At 36.5% G+C, this 21229-nt stretch overlaps 2 protein-coding genes across 2 annotated transcripts; both read right to left on the bottom strand.

Annotated features, from left to right (window-relative positions):
- Positions 1-11306: 11306 nt before the first annotated feature.
- LOC119999156 lies at positions 11307-14824 on the bottom strand. Its single transcript, XM_038846673.1, has 7 exons — positions 14722-14824; positions 14428-14434; positions 14136-14246; positions 12582-13687; positions 12379-12461; positions 11910-12261; positions 11307-11803 (listed from the first exon to the last, which is right to left on the bottom strand). The coding sequence occupies exons 1-7, from the start codon at positions 14822-14824 to the stop codon at positions 11307-11309; spliced, it is 2259 nt and encodes a 752-aa protein (XP_038702601.1).
- A 4355-nt stretch (positions 14825-19179) lies between these two features.
- LOC119998511 lies at positions 19180-20939 on the bottom strand. Its single transcript, XM_038845865.1, has 5 exons — positions 20835-20939; positions 20442-20792; positions 19805-20129; positions 19339-19559; positions 19180-19203 (listed from the first exon to the last, which is right to left on the bottom strand). Exons 1-5 carry the CDS (start codon positions 20937-20939, stop codon positions 19180-19182), a joined length of 1026 nt encoding a protein of 341 aa, XP_038701793.1.
- Between the last annotated feature and the right edge of the window lie 290 nt (positions 20940-21229).

The raw sequence follows: 21229 nt of genomic DNA on the forward strand, positions 1-21229 counted from the left end.
GACGAGTACCCAATGCCTATGATAGACATGCTGGTGGATTGAGCAGCAAAACACCAAGTCTTATCCTTCATGGATGGACACTCAGGGTACAATCAGATTTTTATTATGGCAAAATATACACCCAAAATAGCGTTCAAGTGCCTAGGTGCCTTGGGGGCTGTAGTACCCGGTTTTCGTCCGGCCCAAAAAAAATAGAAAAATAGAAAAACTAAAAAATATAATAATAATAATAATTCAAAAGCCCGTTCTGGAGCCCGTAAACTTACAAAAAAAATCAAAGCCTATTTCTTGGACTAACAAACATGCAAAAATCCTAAAGCCCATTTCTTGGGTCATAAGCCCATAAAAATTCAAATCCAAACCCAATACAACAAAAACCCTAGAAAATATCTAAAAAATAGGAGAATTAAATAAAATAATAAATAAAACCTTTTAAAAAGGAAAGGTGACACCTTTAAGGTTTTTGCAAAAACATTGGAAAATACCAAAATATTAGTTTCTTAGGAGAAAATAAATAGGGTTGGGGGGACATTTTGGTAAAAGGATGAAATAGGGTTTTATAGGGATATGGTATAAAAGAAAGAGAGATTGTGGGAGAGAGGGGAGCCACATAACTAGGAAAAGAGAAGGGAGGCCGCAGGATTTGGAGTAAAAAAAAGGAGAGGGTTGGGTGGAACAGAGAATTGGTGAGAACAATAGGCGCCGCACCACACAAAGAAGGAAAAGAGGGTCTGAGAGAGTAAGAGTCGGGGATGAGAAGAAAGCAAAACTCGCCGCACAAGTCAAAGAAAGGAGAAGAACCAGAAGAAAAGAAGCAACAGAGAATCAAGAGAAGGTAATCGCCATACTTTTTGGTCCTAGCTCCTTGCTGTTTCTCTGAATCCCTTTCTGGGGTTTTGCTTCCGGGCTCGTTTCTTTGAATAGTATGATGTCTGTTTCTGGTGTGCTTCCGGTTTGGATTCTAAAACTCATGTTGTTTTTGGTTCTAGGGTTTGGGTTCGTTTCTTTCTGCATCTTTTTGGTTTGGAAGTGAGCTTTGTTTGTTTTCATTTTCTTTGCTGGAATCGGTATTGGATTAGTTTGCATAAGGTTTGTTTGAGCTGAGATGTTGGTTTTGAAATTAGTTTGCATTTGCTTCGGATCACAAATCTGAATTGTAATCGGTTTGTATTTGCTTTGACTTATAAATCTGAGGCTGCCTGTATTGATGAATCTAAACCGAAATTATGCATTGAATTGTGGTGGCTTGTGCTAGTCTTTGCTGGTTGAGTTGTATGGATTCTAGCTGATTATAAATGATTATGATGTTCTGGGTGACGTTCTGGTTGATTTTAAGTGTTTGCTGTTAATAGTTTGCCATATATATGTGGTTTGTGGGTTGCGGTTTGTGTTTGTGATTTTAATGTTTGAGTTTTGGAATGGGTGTTCGGTTTGAGGGGATTTCGCCAAAGCGAAGCTAGGCCCAATGCTTTCTATTTGATTTAAAATGCGGAAAATGGGCGAGTCAGATTTGTTAAATTAATATGTTTGATTTGTTACATAATGTGAAAATTTGGTTTACATGTGTGATAACACATATTTATGCACATTTTACATCCCTTATTCCTATACTTTGCACTAGTTTCCTTTGTGAAATTGGTTGTTTTGATGTGTTTTGTGTAAGTTTTGAAGGAATACGTCCCTAATGGTGATTGAGAGCTAAAGAGGCAAAAATATGGTGAAATAAGAAAAGATGAATATGTTCACAATTTTGAAGCCAAGTCAGGTTCCTAAACAGATTCGTCAATTTCACGGAATAAACTGGACGTGCTCAGGAGGAATTGGACAACAAGTGATATACCGTTGGAAAGATCTAGAAGTCTAAATTCCATAGAATTTTACGGTTCGTGATTTGGAGTTCCCTAGAGGAAGTTGCATCAGTTTTAGCATCAGTGGTTCAGTGCAGAAATTATATACGAAATTAGAAGATTTGATACCTCAAGTTACCATTCTTGGTACTCAAGACAAGGAACAAATCTTGGGAGATTACGGGGCACTCGAATCATGTGTTAGAAGTCAATGACAACTCTCTCAATCAATTAAGTTCAGTTTCCATAAGGAGAAGTGCATCGAAAGTCGAGTTCTGTATCAATTAGGAGAATCACTTCCTTATGGTAATTGGACTTAATTCCTATTTTGTCTCAAAAGTCTCAGTCGTGCCCGATTGTGAAACTATAAAAGGGATGTAAAAGTCATCAAAGAACAGACGGACGGAGGAAAGAACGAACGGAGGACGCAAAGAGAAGGTGAAATCGGCAGCAAGCAAGCGGAGATCTACTACTTGGTTGTCTCTTTCTCTTTTGTGTTTTAGTGTTCAAAACAGATGATGAGTGGCTAGTTTTCCTTCAGTTAAGGGGCTGGTTGAAGCCCGAACATGATTGTATTGATGCTTCGTTAATCTTTAATCTTATTTCTTGATATCGAATGAAAATCTTTTCACTATATTACCTGTTGATGAAATCTGAGATATGTTTCTTTGAGTGCACGCTTAGATGCATGTCTTAGAATTCTATTGCTAGGACAATATGATTGATCGCCCATATCTTCATAAAGTCTCAAGTAGCCAATGAATAAGATAGCTCATATTCATGTGAATCGATTTCTAGGTTATGTAAGATGCATGCCACATCTTGTGAATTTAGTGATGTTTGCTTTCTTTGTGCTTAATGATTCTTGAGTGTTGAATCTATGAACATGCCATTCTAGATTGCATCTTAAGAACTAAGTTAAGGAGTACATGCCATGCACTTGACATACTAATTAAGAGAAAGCAATAAGATAAAATCAACATGCCATTATTTTATCTTAAACATCGTCATTCGTGAATCAAGAATTACAGTTGAAGATTGCAGCAGTACATGATTGTTAGTGGTGGATAGCTTTCCCTTGACTATTTCTCTTATAAGAATCAAAAACGTTTCCTACTTCTTATTGATTATTCTAAGTTAGTCGTGTAGCTCGAGTCACAATACTGTTTAGCTCGAATCACAATTAGATTTGACTTGCAATTACATTCCAATCCTCTGCGGGAGATACCCTTGCTTCTCACTGTACTCAACAACGTTTTTCTTAAGTTGCAAGGATTAAATTGAGTTATTTTTCAGCACCTATTTTGGTGTTCGAAAATAGTTGAACAATGTGTTAATCTCCTAATGTAAATTTGATCTTGATTTGAATTTGGATCTATATTTGAGTATTCAATTTTATCCATTCTTATATTTGTTTTTTGTTTTTGGGTTTGGATCGGGTTTGACCCTACTTGGGCCGGAGGGCATACTTAGAGGATTTGGACTGGGTTTGAGCAATGGGTTCCATGGGCAACATTCCAATTGTTGTATAATATTTGTATTTCACATTTTATATTTGTCTTTTGTACATGATTGTAAAGTGTAAGCCTTGTAATAGGATAGAAAATAGTGGATGTAAAATAGAAAATGCATACATGATATTTTAGGATGCTAGAAGCATATAGACATTAGGGATTGATTTTTGATTGCATTAGAATGCATGCTTAGGACTTTGATTCTTTATACAATGCCATGATGCTTAGACATATGCTAGGTTTGTTTGAATGCCATGAAAATAAATGCAACGCGTTAGTCATTAGAATTAATCTAAGCCGTCTCACTTTAATAAACACACCAAGATTAATTTACGGAACCATTATGTTTTCTTTGAATACCAAGGAGCCTTCAAGATATTGGGGTTCCATTGGCATTCATCCAAAACATTTGGATTTCATGGACCCGGAAAGCAAATATGTTTTTAGGGATTAGGAGAATTTATTTAAGGACCCAAAGGGGGGTTTAAAGATATTTGGCCCGTCCGATGAGCCTTAAATGGATTCTTTCTTTTCTCATGAATAATATAATTGTGAGTAAGGCTTGAATTGAACAGTTTTTCATTGATTGTGGGCCTTTTTGGTGCATCAACCAAGTTCCCAAAAATCTCTTCTCCAAAACCATCAAAACCCATTCCCATGTTCCTATCCAAATAGCATTGTTTTCCAAATCATCCAAAACATCAAAACCCACTCCGATATGAACTTTTTTTCATCCCAGACCAAGTAAGACATTTTCGGCCAAGTCGGAATGGCCGTAGTGATCCCGTGCACCCTTTTTCCTTCTTTTTTATCAAAACCCATAAAAATAAGATTTTTAAAATCGAATCTTGGTCTAACATTAATGGAACATTTCCACCCATTTGATAATACATGATTTTCCGGGCATATGGAAAACTCATTAAAACATTTGGGACATACAATCATTCCTCAAGGCAAAGTAGAGCCAAATAGGAAAACATTTTTGAAGGTGACCGTTTTCGGGAGTTGTGGGGTGCCTAACACCTTCCCCATGCTCAATAGACCCCCTTACCCATTTTTCTCGTAGACCAAAATGGATGTCCAATTGCATCCTAAAAATCAATTGGTGGCGACTTCATTGTTTTTATGCCGGTTGCTTCAGGGGCATTTCAATGGATGGTGATGTCATTTGACTTGAAGAATGCAGGAGCTACATATCATAAAGCCATGAATTATATCCTCCATGATATGCTCGGCCGATTCATGGAAATCCACATTGATAATGTGGTGGTCAAGTCTTTTTCTCACAGGGAACACCTTGCAGATCTTAGGCGAGCATTGACCAAAATACGAAAATATAGGCTGAAGATGAATCCCTTGAAGTGCTCCTTTGGAGTTTTAGAGAGGCATCGAGGTTGACGAGAACAAAGCCAGAGCCATTATTAAAGCACAACCTCCTAGCAAAACGAAGGAACTTCAAAGATTCTTGGGACAAATCAACTTCCTCAGAACATTCATCTCCAATCTTGTTGGAAAAGTTTTGGTATTCTCTGAGCTACTAAAACTGAAACATGAAGAAGGGTTCATCTGGGAGGAGAGGCATCAACAAGTATTCCAAAAGATTAAGGAATATATAGCAAGACCTCCTATTCTTATCCCCATTTTGACAAAGAAGGCGTTGAAAAAGTTTTGTTTTTATAGCATATTTGAGAGGACATGTGTCAATCGGACCATGTGAGGTGCCAATCAAAATAGTCATCGAGAAAAATGCATTGTAGTATGTTTGTGGTAGGGGCATGTCTGATGTTTCAATTTGGTGTCAGGTACAAGATGATTGTCGATTTCATATGTTAAAAGTAAGGTCTGAAATGACATGTTGGTAGGAGGAAAGTCCAAGGTAACGACCTTATTGTCATTGACAAGATAGATAAGAACTTCAAGGTAGGCTAGAAGGCATTTTTACGGGAAGGTTGTGCGGTTCAAGTTTGATTTCAAGGTTTGTTCTAGACTATATGAGGCCTAAGTCGAGGTCGACACAACATAAGGTTGAGGCAACATGAGGTTTGAAAGACATGAGCTCGTGATGACAAAGCAGCTTATCGAGCAGAAGTCAACAAAACTGGTCATTTGGGTAAGAGGCCTGTCCTGACATACGTGATATAAGGTGGTATATATGAACGAAGTTTAAGTTGAGCCATTTTGCTTTTGATGGGCCATGGGCTTGTTAGAGGATAATAAATATGTTGATGGACTGTCAACCCGACGAAATGGACCAAGACGATTTTTGGTCATTACACCATTCAATAAAAATACAAAGGGAAAACTGGGGGCCGGTACACTAGATTGTACTTATTTGTAAAAAGATACAACCATTAAAACATCTTTTTAAAAAAGTCTAATGGAGATATGCTTTTACAAAAATAACCTCACACTTCATTCCCCTCCCACGAAACCTCACCTCTCAAACCGTGATTTTCTCTCTCCCAGATTTTCTCTCTCAACAACTGCAAAAAAACCTCCATTTCCAGACCTTAAAACCTCCATTTTCAGAGATTTCAGATCCATAACGACGCTACTTTCTCAATCTCGAGTGATACTATACTGATTTTCTAAAAAATGGTAAGTACATTACATACCCAAAGCTTCTTTCGATTAATTGATACTTTGGTGATACTATCTGAAATTTGTGCACCGAAAACCTATGTTCGTTTTCAAATCATGTTTATATGTCTTCATTTTCAAAAATTTTGGTTAATTTCTAATACATTTGCTAGTTAGGGTTTATTGAACTCTATTAGGGCTTTTGATACAATAATGCTTTTTTGTGCATTTGAGGCTTTCACGTGGTTAATTTTCATGTATTTTCCTTCAACATTTTCGAATTTTTGTTTGAATAATGTTGTTTTTGGTGCAGAAGCTACTTTTTTTTTTGAAATTTTGCTAAACTGATAATATAGTGAAAATTTTGTAATTGCAGCAAACAATTGGTACTATAATGATACTAAATATGTATTTCATTAAATTGACATCAACAAACAATTTGTGAGAATGTAAGTGGTTGATGGATTTTTGATTTGCTTATTGGTGAATTTTAGGACAGATATGGCATTTTTCTTTGGTATTTTGTTGAACTGATACAATAGTGATACTTTTAAACAGAAGATCCAATTTAGTGTTCCATTTATATCTTTTCCTAATAAAATGATAATAAAAATATTGGAATGAAAATTTGTTTGCATTACATGTCTTGCTGGTTCAATGGTTTCATTTTAGTGGATTTTTGTTGTTGGTGATACTATAGTGATACATCTCTGCAGCTGTAAATGTGTATTTCATGCAATTGATATTTATTTTGATGCAATTGTGGTCCATTTCCATTACCTTATACCATTTGTATTACATGTCTTTCTGGTAAAATGGTCTATCTGATACTATAATGATACATAACTTAATGAAATAGTAACCGATACTATACTGATACTATATTGATGTTTTTTTTACCATTTCTTGAAGTCATGTCCTTTCCTGAAAATTTAGTTTTATTCAAGGATTTTCTGGTTCAATGCTTTAATTTTAGTGGATTGTGGTTTGCTAAATAGAGTTTTTTGGTGCAGAAGTGTGCTTTCTAGGAAGTTTGTATAAATGATACTATACTGATACTTTTCATCAATTGGCTATATATTAGACCTTGTATTGCACAATTGATACTATAATTATACTTTTATTCAAGGGGAAAGACAATTTAGATCAAGCCTCCATGCATTTGTCACACTTGTTGATGACTTAAAGTTGACAAATAAGCACACTCTGCATCTGAAGAAAACACCTTTTTGGCGTCTAATAGATGCATTCATCAACAAAGAAATTACAAAAGCAGATTGTCGGATAGGAAACTCTTATTTGGGGAGCATCATCGACACATTTGACAAGAAGAAGAAAGAATTCAAGATAAATGGAAGGTTTATCAATTTTTCCAGTGATGATTTGAAGAAAGTGTTTGGAATCGATGACGGGACGAAAAAAATTCAAATAGGGAAGATAGTGAAGCAAAGGAAGGACAAGAAGTCTTCCTTCATTACAAGAAGATTGAAGGAAACAGAAAGACTAAACAAGACAGTCATAACTGAAAAAATCAAGAAAGCTGTCGAAGGGAGAAACAAGAATGACGAAGAAGACGTTTGTCGATTGATAGTAATGTTTCTCTTATCTTCCTTGTTCGTCCCGAACAAATCCCTCACGTTAACATGGTCATATGTTAACTATGTTGAAGTGATAGATGACATGAAAAAATACAATTGGACTGCCCACATCTACGACTACTTTTTTTCATCACTTTGTGACTCAAGCTCTACAAATGTTGTGGGATGCGTGATTGCATTGCCGGTAAGTAAACAACAATGTTTATTCTTTATAATGAAACATAATAAATAATATTTGCACAACAATCTATTGCAATTCTAGGTAATGGAGCAGTTCAAAATTGCAGAACCAAAGCTTGAGAAGGCAACAATCTTATGTGCGAAATGGGACGTAAGAGATCTGACCAATGTCTTAGAGGGCAACACAATGCAAAAACTGATATTGAAGGAGGTGAGAACAATTTAAAAAACAAAAATTGTACAATGATAAAGTGATACTTTTCTGGTACTATAGTGATATAATTATTAGACTAAATCGATACATTATTACACATATACACATATGCAGGTTGATGAAGAAAGTGTTGAAGAAAGCCATGAAGAAAGTGATGAAGGAACTCACTCAGGAGATGAGGAAAGTAATGAAGGGCATGATCTAGAAGATGACATTAATAAATTGAAAACAAATTAAAAACTTCAAAGGAGAGAGAGCAAAAACTACAACAACAGCTCCATGAGAGCAAAAAGGAAAACAATAAGTTGAAAGAAAAAGTTGTTGATCTAGAGGAAAAGTTGAGGAAACTGTCAGCTGTAATGGAAAGTGTTTCTAAGGAGAAAAATGAAATCTCAGAGAGGCTAGATACTGAGTTAATGGAGTATGAAGTTCATCAATTTACACAAGCTTTAAGGGCAACAACTCCACAAAGCAACTATGAAGCAGGAACTTCAACAACTCCGGTAAATAAATATATCCATTAAATTCTTTACACAATTATGGTACTAAATTTATGTGACACTATACCGATACATAACTAATAGTTGATTTATTAATTTGTCATTGAGTAAACACCAGCACAAGCTGCAACAACACTTCCACAGCCATTACCTCAATCAAAAGAAGCAAGAACAGAGAAAGAAAGTGGCAACAAACTGCCAGAGGAAGAAAGTTTGGCATTACTTTATAAATATTCTTTTTTGAACTGATACTTTAGTGATACTATTTGTAAATTTTTTCTATTGTATTCTAGTCACAGGCTGATGTGGAAAGCCCAACGAAAATTGTTTCAGAAATCTTAAACCAACTACCAACAGAGGAGAATTTAGTAATTTAAACTTAAACTTTACTCATTGTTTTATTGTTAAATCATACTTTTATGAAAAATGACTGATACGAAATCTTAAATGCAATCATAGGCTATTGTCTCGAGTCCTTTGGCAAAGGCATCACATGAAGACAGTTCAAGAGAAGTCTTCAAAGATAGTGGAAGGGCATTATTTGATGATATGCCTACATTCCAATTGGTATGTTTCATACACATTAATTGGTATTTTCCAATTTACTAACTTTATAATGTGCTTCAACAGTTTTCTACACCAATTCAAATCAGTATACCTGAGGAACAAGCATTAACTGAAAATGTGTCGCCACCATCCAAGATTGCAAGAATAAAGGCCGAGGACAATAGAAAGAGAAACAAAAATGATGATTTTAAATACACTTTCAGTTCACCAAAAAAGAAGGCAAAAGCAAGGGCTATAAAGAAAGGAAAGAAACAGGTATAATGTGCTTCGACTGATACTATAGTGATAATAACTATAGTACAATAACCTCATTAATAAATGTCTTAATTTTACAATACTCTCAATTAAACTTTTTTACAGGTTTACTCAGATGATGATGAAGGAAATGAAGAAAATGACTTCATTGTTGTCGATGTTGGCAACAACAATGAAGACAACGTCAATGTTGAAAAAGCAAAAAAAGTTTCCAAAATTACAAAAACATGGATATCGGCAACCATGCTATCCACACAAGACAAAGAAAAAATCAATAAAATTTCGACAAAGCACGGTGATACGTAAGTACAATGAAACATAAGTCAATGAATTAATTGATACTATACTGATACTAATTTCTATTTCTACAGTGTTCTTATTTTTGGTGAGTGGGGAAGACATTCAGTGCATGTCAGTATGGATGATGTGGCTCAAATCCTCTGTGACAAATGCACATCAAACAATGTAAGAATCTGAAACCAAAGAAATTAAAAACATACGTAAAAAAATCTGACTTCGACAATTCCAATTTTTTCAGGTGATTGACTCACATTCAAAGATCTTGACAGACAAGTACTATGTCAGACATCAAGACCCTGGAAGAAAAGAAGATAATAACACATTCCATGTGTTTGATTCTTTATGTTGGGTAGGTCCATTTTAACAGTAGTTTAGTTTACTGATACTTTACTGATACTTTACTGATACATTAGTGATACAATACTGATTTAACATTGATAAAATTGATATGGCAGACATACATCAAGAGGGATGATCAAAAAGGGTTAAGGAAAGAAAAGATAGACAACATTTTGAAGAGTGTAACATTATTAACCCGTTATTTGATCTTCCCAATGAATTCCAGTGGGGGTAAACCATTAAGCATTCATCCAAATCATTGGACAATATTGGTGTTGGATGGTGAAGCTTCTGAATGGACTCATTACAATAGCAATAAGCCCAGGGCAGGGACAAAAGATTATTACCTGGAGGATGCAAGGACTGTGGTAAAATTCTGAAACTTTACACTAATTTCAATTATAAGTATAAAACTAAATGTATAATTGTATGGCTTACAAAATTGCAGAAACAGTACGTGGAAAAGAAAATGAAAGAACATTACATAGATAGAATGGTTGAACGTGGATTAGATGTGGATGTCGATAGCCTTGATACTGAGTACAATTTCCCATTGGTGTCAGCAAAGAAATGCCCTCAAGAACGGACCGGATCGTAAGTTAAACTTCGAATGATAATTTATTTATATTTTTTCATACCAACAAAAAATTAAAATAACCAACAATTTGAAATGTTCAATATTAACAGGGTCGACTGTGGCATACATGTATGCCACATCATGGAGTGCCTAATTACAAAAGTCCCCATTCCTGAAGATATGACGCTTACAGAAGTCACACAATACAAGTGTCAAATGGTTTCAAGCTTTATAAAGGACTACACTCCATGATGCACATTCTATGATCCACACTTCTGATAATGTCTCTGTTGGAATTCTAAATGCATTGTAAAGTTCATGTAGTAGATGAAACTGGTACAATTTTGGTACCGACACTATTCAGTTACGATATTTAGTTAGACTGGTTTGCTTTTCTTTTTCAGGATTTGTGGTACTATGCCATAACAATACTGATACTATGCTGATACATTTTCCTATTGTATTAACATATGCCAATTTAGATATGATAATCATGTCTATAGTACTACACTTGTACTTTACTTATAGTATGCTGATACATTTTCCTGTCATATTAAGATATGTCAATTCATATATGATAATCATGTCTATGGTGCTACACTGACAATTGAACTGATAATTTGCTGAAACATTTTCATGTTATACTAAAATATGTCAATTTAGATATGATAATAAGGTATATGGTACTACACTAATATTTTACTGATACTATGCTGATACACAATCATATATAAATGTGATACTATGTTTATACTAAAGTTCATATTACAATAATACTCCATAACATACCACTTCATATCACAATTAATAATAGAATAAGAATAATACAAAAAATCTAAGCTAAAGGCTCCTTGCAAGATTTCCTATTGTGGGTGCCTAACTTTCCGCACCTACCACAACGAATCCTTCGTACCTCCTCACCCCTTGATCTAATGCGCCTCTTTCTAGGCCTTCCAGGTTGCCTCTTTGTAACAGGAGGTAAAATCTCAAAGTTTTCATCCTTAAAATCAACACTTAACGAAGCAGGAATGGGATGAATCGGCTCTTCATATGACTTTCGGAAAGCTGAAACATGGAAATAGTAGGGAACAAATTCTTCAATAGGCCTGCCACACCTACTTATTGCCTTGACCGCATGCACACATGGGTAACCATTAAGACTCCACATACCACATGAGCATTTACATGAAGAAATATCTACACCATGGGGAGGATCTGAAACAACTTCAAATTTGCTATCAGATGCTCTATGAATAATCCAAGGCCGACATTCATCGACATACTTCTGCAGCTTTTCTACCATCTTAGGGCACAAAACCCTGCTCCACGAACCTAGCAATTTACACAAAAAACAATAAATAAAATCAAATAATAGATCATAAAAAATAATGTACAATCTTCAACGAAGAACACAAACATTAACAAGAAGATATATTACCAGATTCAGTATTCCTTTCATAAAACCAGTCCATAAGTTTAACTCTGATCTTATCAACCATCTGAGTAATAGGCAAATCTCTACAATCAAGTATCCAAGCATTAAACGATTCAGCGGCATTGGAATACATCTCACCATACTGACATCCAACGCTATAGGCATTCGTCCAACACTTTAAAGGCAAATCCGCCAAAAAGTTGTCAACAATCACCCCACCCTCATTTTTCAGTTTCATCAAATTATCGTTAAGTATTGAAACACTAGGAGCATGTGCACACTCCCGAAACAACCATACCATTCGTTCCCTTTGTTTGTTACTAAATGCCCCACGACTAAATTTATCTCTCAAATTCTATTTCAAATGTTGTAAACAAAAAAAGTGATTGGCACTAGGAAATGCTTTTGGCAACGCTTCCATAAGACCAAGGTTACGATCAGAAACAAAAGTAATAGTCCTGGAATCACCAACCACAATACGTAACTGCTCCAAGAACCACAACCAATTAACAAGATTTTCCGCATCTACAACCGCAAAAGCCAATGGAAACAACCCTGCAACAAATTTGAGAGACAAAGTATCATATCATCATTGTATCAATAAAGTATCAAGATAGTATCAGAATAGTATCAAACACTGATAATGTCAAATTCAATATTAAAAGAAGTTTTCACCTTGGTTACCATTCTTTCCAGTCGCAGACAACAATATCCCTTTAAAACGACCTTTCAAAAAAGTCCCATCAAGAAACAACATGGGACGACAGTGAGAAAAACCATGTATGCAAGCAGAAAGACCAACAAACAAATGCTGAAATTTTTTTGAAGCTTCATCAAGTTCTAAAACAATATGACTCCTGGGATTAGTAGACCTAGTTGCATTAACATACCATCTTAACTGCTTGTAGGATTCAGAAGAGTCACCAAAAATAAAAGCTTTTGCTTTCTCCAAAGCACCCCAGGCCTTGTCATAGGAAACAATACAACCATAGCTTGAAAGACAATGAGAAACAACATCATTCGGGGTCAAAGAAGGTTTACTCCTCACAATATCAACAATCAAACCAGATATTAGTTTCGAACTCATCCTTAAGCTCGTGTCCCTCCTCAACAATACAGTACAAGTATGCACATTACACAACTTCCTAACGTAGAAAACACCATTTACTTTAGACAAAGAACCATGAACGAACCAATTGCATCCTTCAGAATACTTGTTTGCACAATGGGCATCCACCCTCTCCTCATTGTTCCTTAAATAAACAAACTTAAACCCTCTTTCAATCGAATATTTACTTAAAGAAATCCTAAAATCAGCTACACCTCCATCAAACCCCTGCCCAACATGAGTGATAAAACTAGCCCAAGAAGACGAAAGCAAAGGACGAGAATTAGAAGAAGAACAAATTCTACTACTAAAAACCTCCTCACTCTCATCAATAGTTTCAGCATCACCAAAATTATTCACATGGACATTTACATTTGACACACTAGCAACACTCCCAGTCAAACCACCAATGTCAACTGTGACAACAACTTCCACAAGCTGCAAACGTAAAACAGAAATCAACGATATCATTGTGCGAAATTCTTCATCATTCCTCAAAGAGCACCCAGTATACGCAGGTATTGAATAAAGCAAATGGAAGTTGTTAGAATCCAAACAACTCCATTTATCAACAATACTACGCAACAATACATTATAATTAAAATCATCTGAAACTTTGATCGGCAACACTTGATCACCATACTTAACCATCAGAAAAACAACATCCATCATGCTGCAAGCAAATAAGCAAACAAAATAAAAGTATTAAAATAGTATCATTAGTTACCAATAGTATCACAAAAGTATCATTATTACAGACACCTACAGTATCATAAAATATGGAATAAATAGTATCATCATCAACAGAAAAACCAACATAATAAGTCTAAAACTCCCTAAAGTATCATAATATTATCAACTTAACACCACCACAACAATAAACAAATTTCAATCAATGTACTGTGTAACAAAAACCGAAAACTACAATATAAAATATGAAAATACAAATGAAGAAGAACAGCTCACAACAATGTGCTTCCAGAATGAGCAAGAGATGTAGATTTTGACGAGGAAGAGAGGAGCAGCTCGGCCAAAAAAGGAGACAAGAACAACTCGACAAACAATCCAGATCGAACAACGAAGAAGAATGTGATGAAGAGCGGAGGAGCAACTCGACAAACAATCCAGATCGAGCAACGAAGAAGAAGGCGATGAAGAGAGGAGCTGCTCGACCAAAAACGGAGAGAGGAGCAGCTCGACCAAAAAATTCAGATTGAGAACCAAGAAGGCAGCTGCGTAAACCAAAAGAATAAGAAAAAGTGTATTATAGGTATAAATCAAAAAATATTTTAAATTAGATGACCAAATTACCCTTAAATTGTATTTTTTTACAATTTTGAAAAGACCCAGGTCCTTTTTACAATTAAGTTGTCTCAATTGCTCTTAATGCCAATTGTCCGAAATACAAAATACAGATTTGCTGTAGATTTTAAGTTCATTTTAGATGTAAATATTGCATCTATTATTTCCAATACCATCATGTAGATTTTATGTGTTTATAGTTCAATATCCAGACTGAGGGGGATAGTTCCGTCACAATTTTACTAAAGAGGTACGTTAGGGTAATGGGTAATCTTTTTGGAGTTATCCTCTTTTGTTACTAATTATTGCAATCTTGTTTTATGGTGTTGTTGGATTTGCAAGTGTGCTAGGATTTGCTATCAACTCAAAGGATTTGATATGATGGTTGTAGGATTCTGCATGTACTTCCTTCATATACTTTTTCCATAATCTTCACAGATTCTTCCTGACTCAGACATCTTAGGAGTAAATCAACTTCTGGGATCTTCTTGTAGAGCTCTCCATCCATCAACACGTAGTTGATTGCTCTCCTTCTAGTCTACCTTCAAGTTTGGATACTTCAGGAATTAGATCAAAGGATGTCTCCAATCTGACTCTGAAATCTTCACATGAAACGCGTCCAGAGTAGCAAGTGCCCTCCTTTTGAAAGAAGGCAAAAGTTTCCTATGTACTGTGATAGTTTTGTCATGGACACCTAGGGGAATCTTGACTATTGTGGCCACCTGAGCAAGCTCGTTTGCTTCTGTATTGAATCTTCTTGAAGCATGAAATATAATTGCATCATCAAAGTCTTCTAGAAGCTGCTTGGCTGCCTTGTAGCAGGGTGCAAGGTCTAGACTATAACATTTGTAGGTGCTTCTCAAGTGGTTGATCACCAATTGGGAATCTCCAAAGACTTCAATGGTTCACACGCCTAACTCTCTTATGATCTGCAGTCTAATAATGATTGCTTTAAACTCTACCTGGTTGTTAGTACAATTAAAATCAAACTGAAAGGACAAAAGAATTTTCTGACCTTTAGGAGAAATGATAAAAATACCACATCCTGACACGAAGTCTATTTTGGATCCGTCAAACAGGAGCGTCCAACAAGTATAAGAGATTACACATGCTCTTTACTTTGGAGACTTTGTTTCTTCAATGTCTAGACAAGGATGATCAACAAGAAAATCTGCGAGCGCTTGTCCCTTCACTGCCTTCTGAGGTACCTATTGAAAAAAGAAAAAACTCTATCAGGGCGATGGACCATTTGCCAATTCTTCCCCTGATAATCGGTTTGGACAACATGTATTTGATGAGGTCAGTCTTGCATAAGAGTAAAACTGTGATTGACAACATGTAGTGGTTGAGCTTGGTAATAGCAAAGAACAAACTCAAGCAAAGCTTCACAATAGGAGAGTATCTTTGTTCTGTAGAAGATAGAAGTCTGATGAGATAGTAGACCACCTGTTCTTTGCCCTCGTTGTCTTGAGTTAGTAGACAACTAATGGAACCTTCTGTTGCTGAGTTATAAAGACCGAGAAACATGTAGGAAGAAAGTTGAGATGTAGGATGTTGAATTTTAATTTTAGGGTGGCAATACTTCTCAGTATAGAGATTTCTCCCATAGCTTTATTAGAATTTGTGAATATTCTGAAGCACCTATTGAATAAATTTTCCAATTTTAATAGATGGAGTTATTAATCTTAGGAGAGGGCTGTAGAAAAAGATATTTGGACAACTTGACTTCTTATTATTTCCGTAAGAGTATATATACAAGAGTCTCCCATGTGTGAAAGGAGAGATTACAATGAAATTACAATCAATCAAATTACTACAATCTTGGGATTGAATCAAGTCTACCGGATGTTAAGCTAATGAAATATTTACTTCCTATATGTCTACAACTAATATATACTTTCCTTATTTGTTTAACAAGGGCAAATATTGTATATACGTCCGGAAGGAGCCTAGAGAAGCTAGGCAAGATTTGGTTAAAGGTATACCTAAATAATTATTTTCAATGATTGAATGATTCCAATGAAAAGCTTTGCAACTTGACGTTGAATGAATTCGTATGAAGTTGGTTTTATAATTATGTACATGAGCATTTTCCTCATTTTATGTTAAAATGAATTTCTGAGGCCATACGTTACACTTGTATTAGTATATCATATAGGCGGATGTTGTAAGGAATTAGAAGGCATTTGGGACGGCATTCCTTTGGGACATATAGTAGGTGCAAGTTATATTTTAAGTGCGTATGATCGGTTGTATGTAAAATACCTAGTGTTGAGTATTTTCAATAACTTGACTTTACAGAGACAGGTATATATATATATATAAAAGTTATATGATCGTTGAAGTAACGGTAACAATCACAGAGATAAGTATGTGTAAATAGAAGTAGCCTAAGTAGATTGAAACACGTGTCATGAGATCTTGGACTTGTCCTTATCTGAGTTAGGTTTGATTTATTTGTTTTGACTATTGGTTTCTATATCCCCGCAAGATCAGGTTCCTATCGTGGAGACTGATCTTGGCTCGTAAATCAAGAAAATGGTGATGAGATAACGATTTGGTGAGAATGTCAACAAATTGACGCATGAGGGGTGGTGAACTACAAGAACACCTTTTTGAACAAGGACTCCGATAAAGTGTATATCAATGGCTATATGCTTCATTTTGGAATTAAGAACATGATTGTGACTAAGATGAGTGGTGCCTAGATTGTCGCAAAGAAGCAAAGGCCTGTGAACAAGAGAGACATGCAATTCACGAAGAATGTAGTAATCCATACAACCTCAGAAGCAGTGGCGGCAAGAGAGAGATACCAACCTTAATGGATGATCTGGCTATGGCTTTTTGTTTGCGAGACCTCCAAGAAATAGGATTTGAGCCCAGAACGATGATGTAGGAAGTGATGGAAGATCGATCATAGATTCCCAGCCTAGTTAGAATCGGAGTAGCCACGTAAACTGCTAGAACTGTTTGCTCGAAGAAGAATGTCGTGATGAATGGTTCCTTTGAGATATCGAAGTAAGCATTTGAGAGTGTGCCAATGGCTGGTTGTGGGATGCTGAAGATACCGAGCCAGTCGATTGATAGCAAAACTCAGGTCTAGAAGCATAAGAGACAGATATTGAAGACTCCCTATAAGTTGGCGATAGAGAGTCACATCAGAGAGTTTAGTGCCACTGTGTTGAGAAAGATTGAGGGAAGATGGCAGCGGAGAATCAACAGGTTTGGAGCCAACAATGTTCGCGTGATCCAACAGTTCCCTAATGTACTTATGCTAACAGAGAAATAAAGTGTCTTTAGTGCGTATAGCTTCTATACCAAGAAAATAGGAGAGATCGCCTAAGTCTTTGAGAGAAAACTTGGACCCCAAGGCAGCGATAATCCTGTGTATAAAGGAGAGATCAAAACCAATAAATATAAGACCGTCAACATACACAAAAGTAGTTGATGATTTGTATATGAATAGAGAAGTGTCAGCTCTGGAATTGATAAACCCAAATTGGAGAAGAGCATTAAACCACGCTCGAGGGGCTTGCTTGAGCCCATAGATAGACTTGTGAAGTATTCATAAGTGTTGAGGATGTCGTTGATCAATAAATCCATGGGGATGTTTCATAAGGACTGTCTCAGTGAGAGAGCCATGAAAGAAAGCATTGTTAATGTCGAGTTGCTTCAACTGCCAGTGATGCATGACAGCCAAGGAGAGCACAAGCCTAATGGTTGTAGGCTTTACTACAAGACTAAATGTTTGTTGGTAGTCGACGCCTGGTCATTGAAGATACCCCTGAGCTACAAGATGACTTTGTAGCGCTGGATAGTTCCATTGGGATGACGTTTGATGCGGAAGCCATTTGGAACCAATGGGTTTGTGGGATAGAGATGGTGGGACGAGCGTCTAGGTGGAGAGGTGATGAAGAGCAGTGAGTTTGTCAACCACAGCTTGATGTCATTGTGGAAATTTAAGGGCTTTGTAAACTGTGTGAGGTTCAAGAGAGTCAGGCAGCGGATGTAGAGTGGTGTGATTAAGGGTTTTGGGTTTGTATATATTGTTCATAGACCTTGTGACCATTGTCTAGGTGCGAGGAGTGTCATATAGGAAAAGGAAAGTAGGAGAAGAGGGTTGAGAGGAGTCTTGACATGGGGGAGATGGGAAAGGTGATAGTTGGACACGAGTCATTTTGGGGAGATGGATTTGAGGGACGGGACATGGTAGGTACAACAGATGAGTCTAGGGTAGATGAGTTAGAGACGTTAAGAGTAGAGAAAGGAACACTTTGGGAAGTAGGTAAAGGACCTTGCAACAGTTCAGAAGTGTTGTCAAAGGAGAAGTGCTGGTCAGAGTTAGGATGAGACAATCCAGGAAAAATGTGTTCTCTAAAAAGGACATGTCTAGATAGGTAGAGTTTGCTAGTATAAGGGCCATAACATTTAAAAGAACTTTGGGAAGTGGTGTAACCGAGAAAGATGCAAGAAGAAGATTTTGGGTCAAGTTTACTGTTTGTATAGGGTTTCAACCAAGGGTAATATAGGCAACCAAAAGGTCTAAGTTTCACATAGTTGGGTTGGGTTTGAAAAAGTAGTTGATAAAGGAATATGATTTAGTGGTAGTCAAAGGGAGATGGTTTAATAGATAAACGACTGTCTCAAAAGCAAAGGACCAAAATTGGGGGAAAGGTGAGCATGAGGCAGTAAGGTCTTCACAGTCTGATGATGTGTCTGTGCTTCCTCTCTGCCAGTCCTACATGTTGCGGAGTATATGGTGGCGATTGTTTCCAAGAGATGTCAAGTTGGTTCAAAGTTGTTTGAAGTTTGATGTATTCCCTTCCATTGTTTGTATATAACATTTTTTATCTTGGCTTCAAACTATCTTTCAACCAGTCTTTGGAACTGTAGAAAGACATTCATATTATCAGACTTATGAAATAAAGGGTACAACCATGTGTATCTTGTAAAGTGATCTATAAATAACACATAATATTTATATCCTGGAGAGCTTGGGGCCCATACATCATAATATATAACCTGTAGAGGACTAGTACTTGTATGAACTGAAGAAATGTCAAATGGAAACTTGTGGACTTTATTAATGTCACAAGAGTTGCAAGAAACAGGGGTCGAAGTAGAAACAAGAGGACATAAATTTGCAGATTTTAACAAATAAGATAAGAGAACTGAGTTGGGATGCCCCAATCTTTGATGCCAAGTATCAACACTAGACATGTGAGCCACCGTGGCTGACTTGTCTACACCGAACCAAACTGATAGGTGCCTTCAACTCATGGACCCCGAGCCAAAGAAACTCCTGACTTCAAATCCTTAATGACAAAATAATCAGAATGAAATTCAATCAACACATTGTTAGTTTTAGTTTTAGTAAATTGATGAACATAGACCAGATTACGTTTAATATGAGAAACACACTGTGTATTTTCAAGAGTGAATGTGGGTGTGTGTAGGTGACATGTGCCATGGTGTGCGACTTGCAAACCTGAGCTATCTCCTATCTTGACTTTATCAGTGCCTCCATATTCAGAGTTGAGAGTGAGATTGCCAAGATCATAGGTCGTGTGATAACTGGCTCCTGAGTCCACGAGGCAACGTTGAACATTTGAGTTATTGAACCCATGGTGGCTGGAGGGATAGTTTGCTTTGGGCTGATTTTCAAATGTATATGCCTTGAGTTTCGTGCATTTGCGGGTTGAATGTCCTAGTTTGTCACAAATTTGACGAAAAATCCTTGGCCTCGGACGATTTCCACCATAGTTTGAGTACCCAGAGGGTCCATTGGTTGAGTTTGATGAGTAATAGTTGTTCTGAAATGAGGAATGAGGTGGATAATTTCCTCTGTTCAACTAGTGGCATTCAGGCCTAGAGTTGGTCCCTCTCTGATTGTTTCCATAGTTCCTTGATGATTGAGGATTCTGAGTTTGAGCAAGGTTGGCAGTGGCTAGAAGTTGAGATTGTTGTTGTTCAAGTCGTTGCTGAAAAGCTTTTTGACTCAGGAGCAACGATCCGAGAGCCTCGTAGGAGATGGGATTCTCTCTCCCATTAAAAGATTCTACAGTTTTGTTGTACTTAGCTCCTATGCCATTTAGTATGCCAATAACAAGATCTTCCTATTCGACAGGATGTCCAGTTAAGGCAAGCTCATCAGCTATCTGTTTTACATCATTTAAGTATGCTTCAATCTTTTTGTTGTCTTTGTGCATATTGACCAGATTTTTTTGGAGTGTCATGATTCTGGATATTGACTTGTTAACAAATAGGATATGAAGTTTTGTCCATGCTTGATGACTGGAGGTTACATCCCCCAAGAGTGGAAGGGTAGTTTCATGTACCGAAGCAATTATGGTGTTCACCAACATACTCTCTTGACAGATCCAGTGATCTGTTTGTTCAACTTTAGAGTCTTGTGGACAGGTAAAACTTCCATCCACATATCCCATGAGCTTGTATCCTCTCAAGACACTTACAAACTACAACCGTTGAGTTGTGAAGTTGGTATTTTTGAGCTTCACTGTTAATTGTGAGCTGGCATTAATGGCAATAACTGGTTTCTCTGTAGATGTTTGAGCTGTTGATGCACCATCATCCCCATTGAGGTCAGATGTGGCTGTAGTCATGGAGGTAGAAGATGATTTAGTTTTGTGGAGTTGTTCTTGAACCAGCTCCGATACCATAAAAGACTTATTGTTGAGTATTTTCATTAACTTAACTTTATCGAGGCAGGTGTATATATATATATATATATATACACACACACAAAAGCTATAATGACCGTTGAAGTCAATACATATAGAAATAGGCTAAGTAGATTGAAAGACGTGTCATGAGATCTTGGACTTGTCCTTGTCAGAGTTAGGTTCGATTTCTTTGTTTTGACAATTGGTTTCTATAGTATGGTTTTATCAAC

Source organism: Tripterygium wilfordii, chromosome 5 (genome assembly GCF_013401445.1).
Source record: "Tripterygium wilfordii isolate XIE 37 chromosome 5, ASM1340144v1, whole genome shotgun sequence".
Taxonomy (NCBI): Eukaryota; Viridiplantae; Streptophyta; class Magnoliopsida; order Celastrales; family Celastraceae; genus Tripterygium; species Tripterygium wilfordii.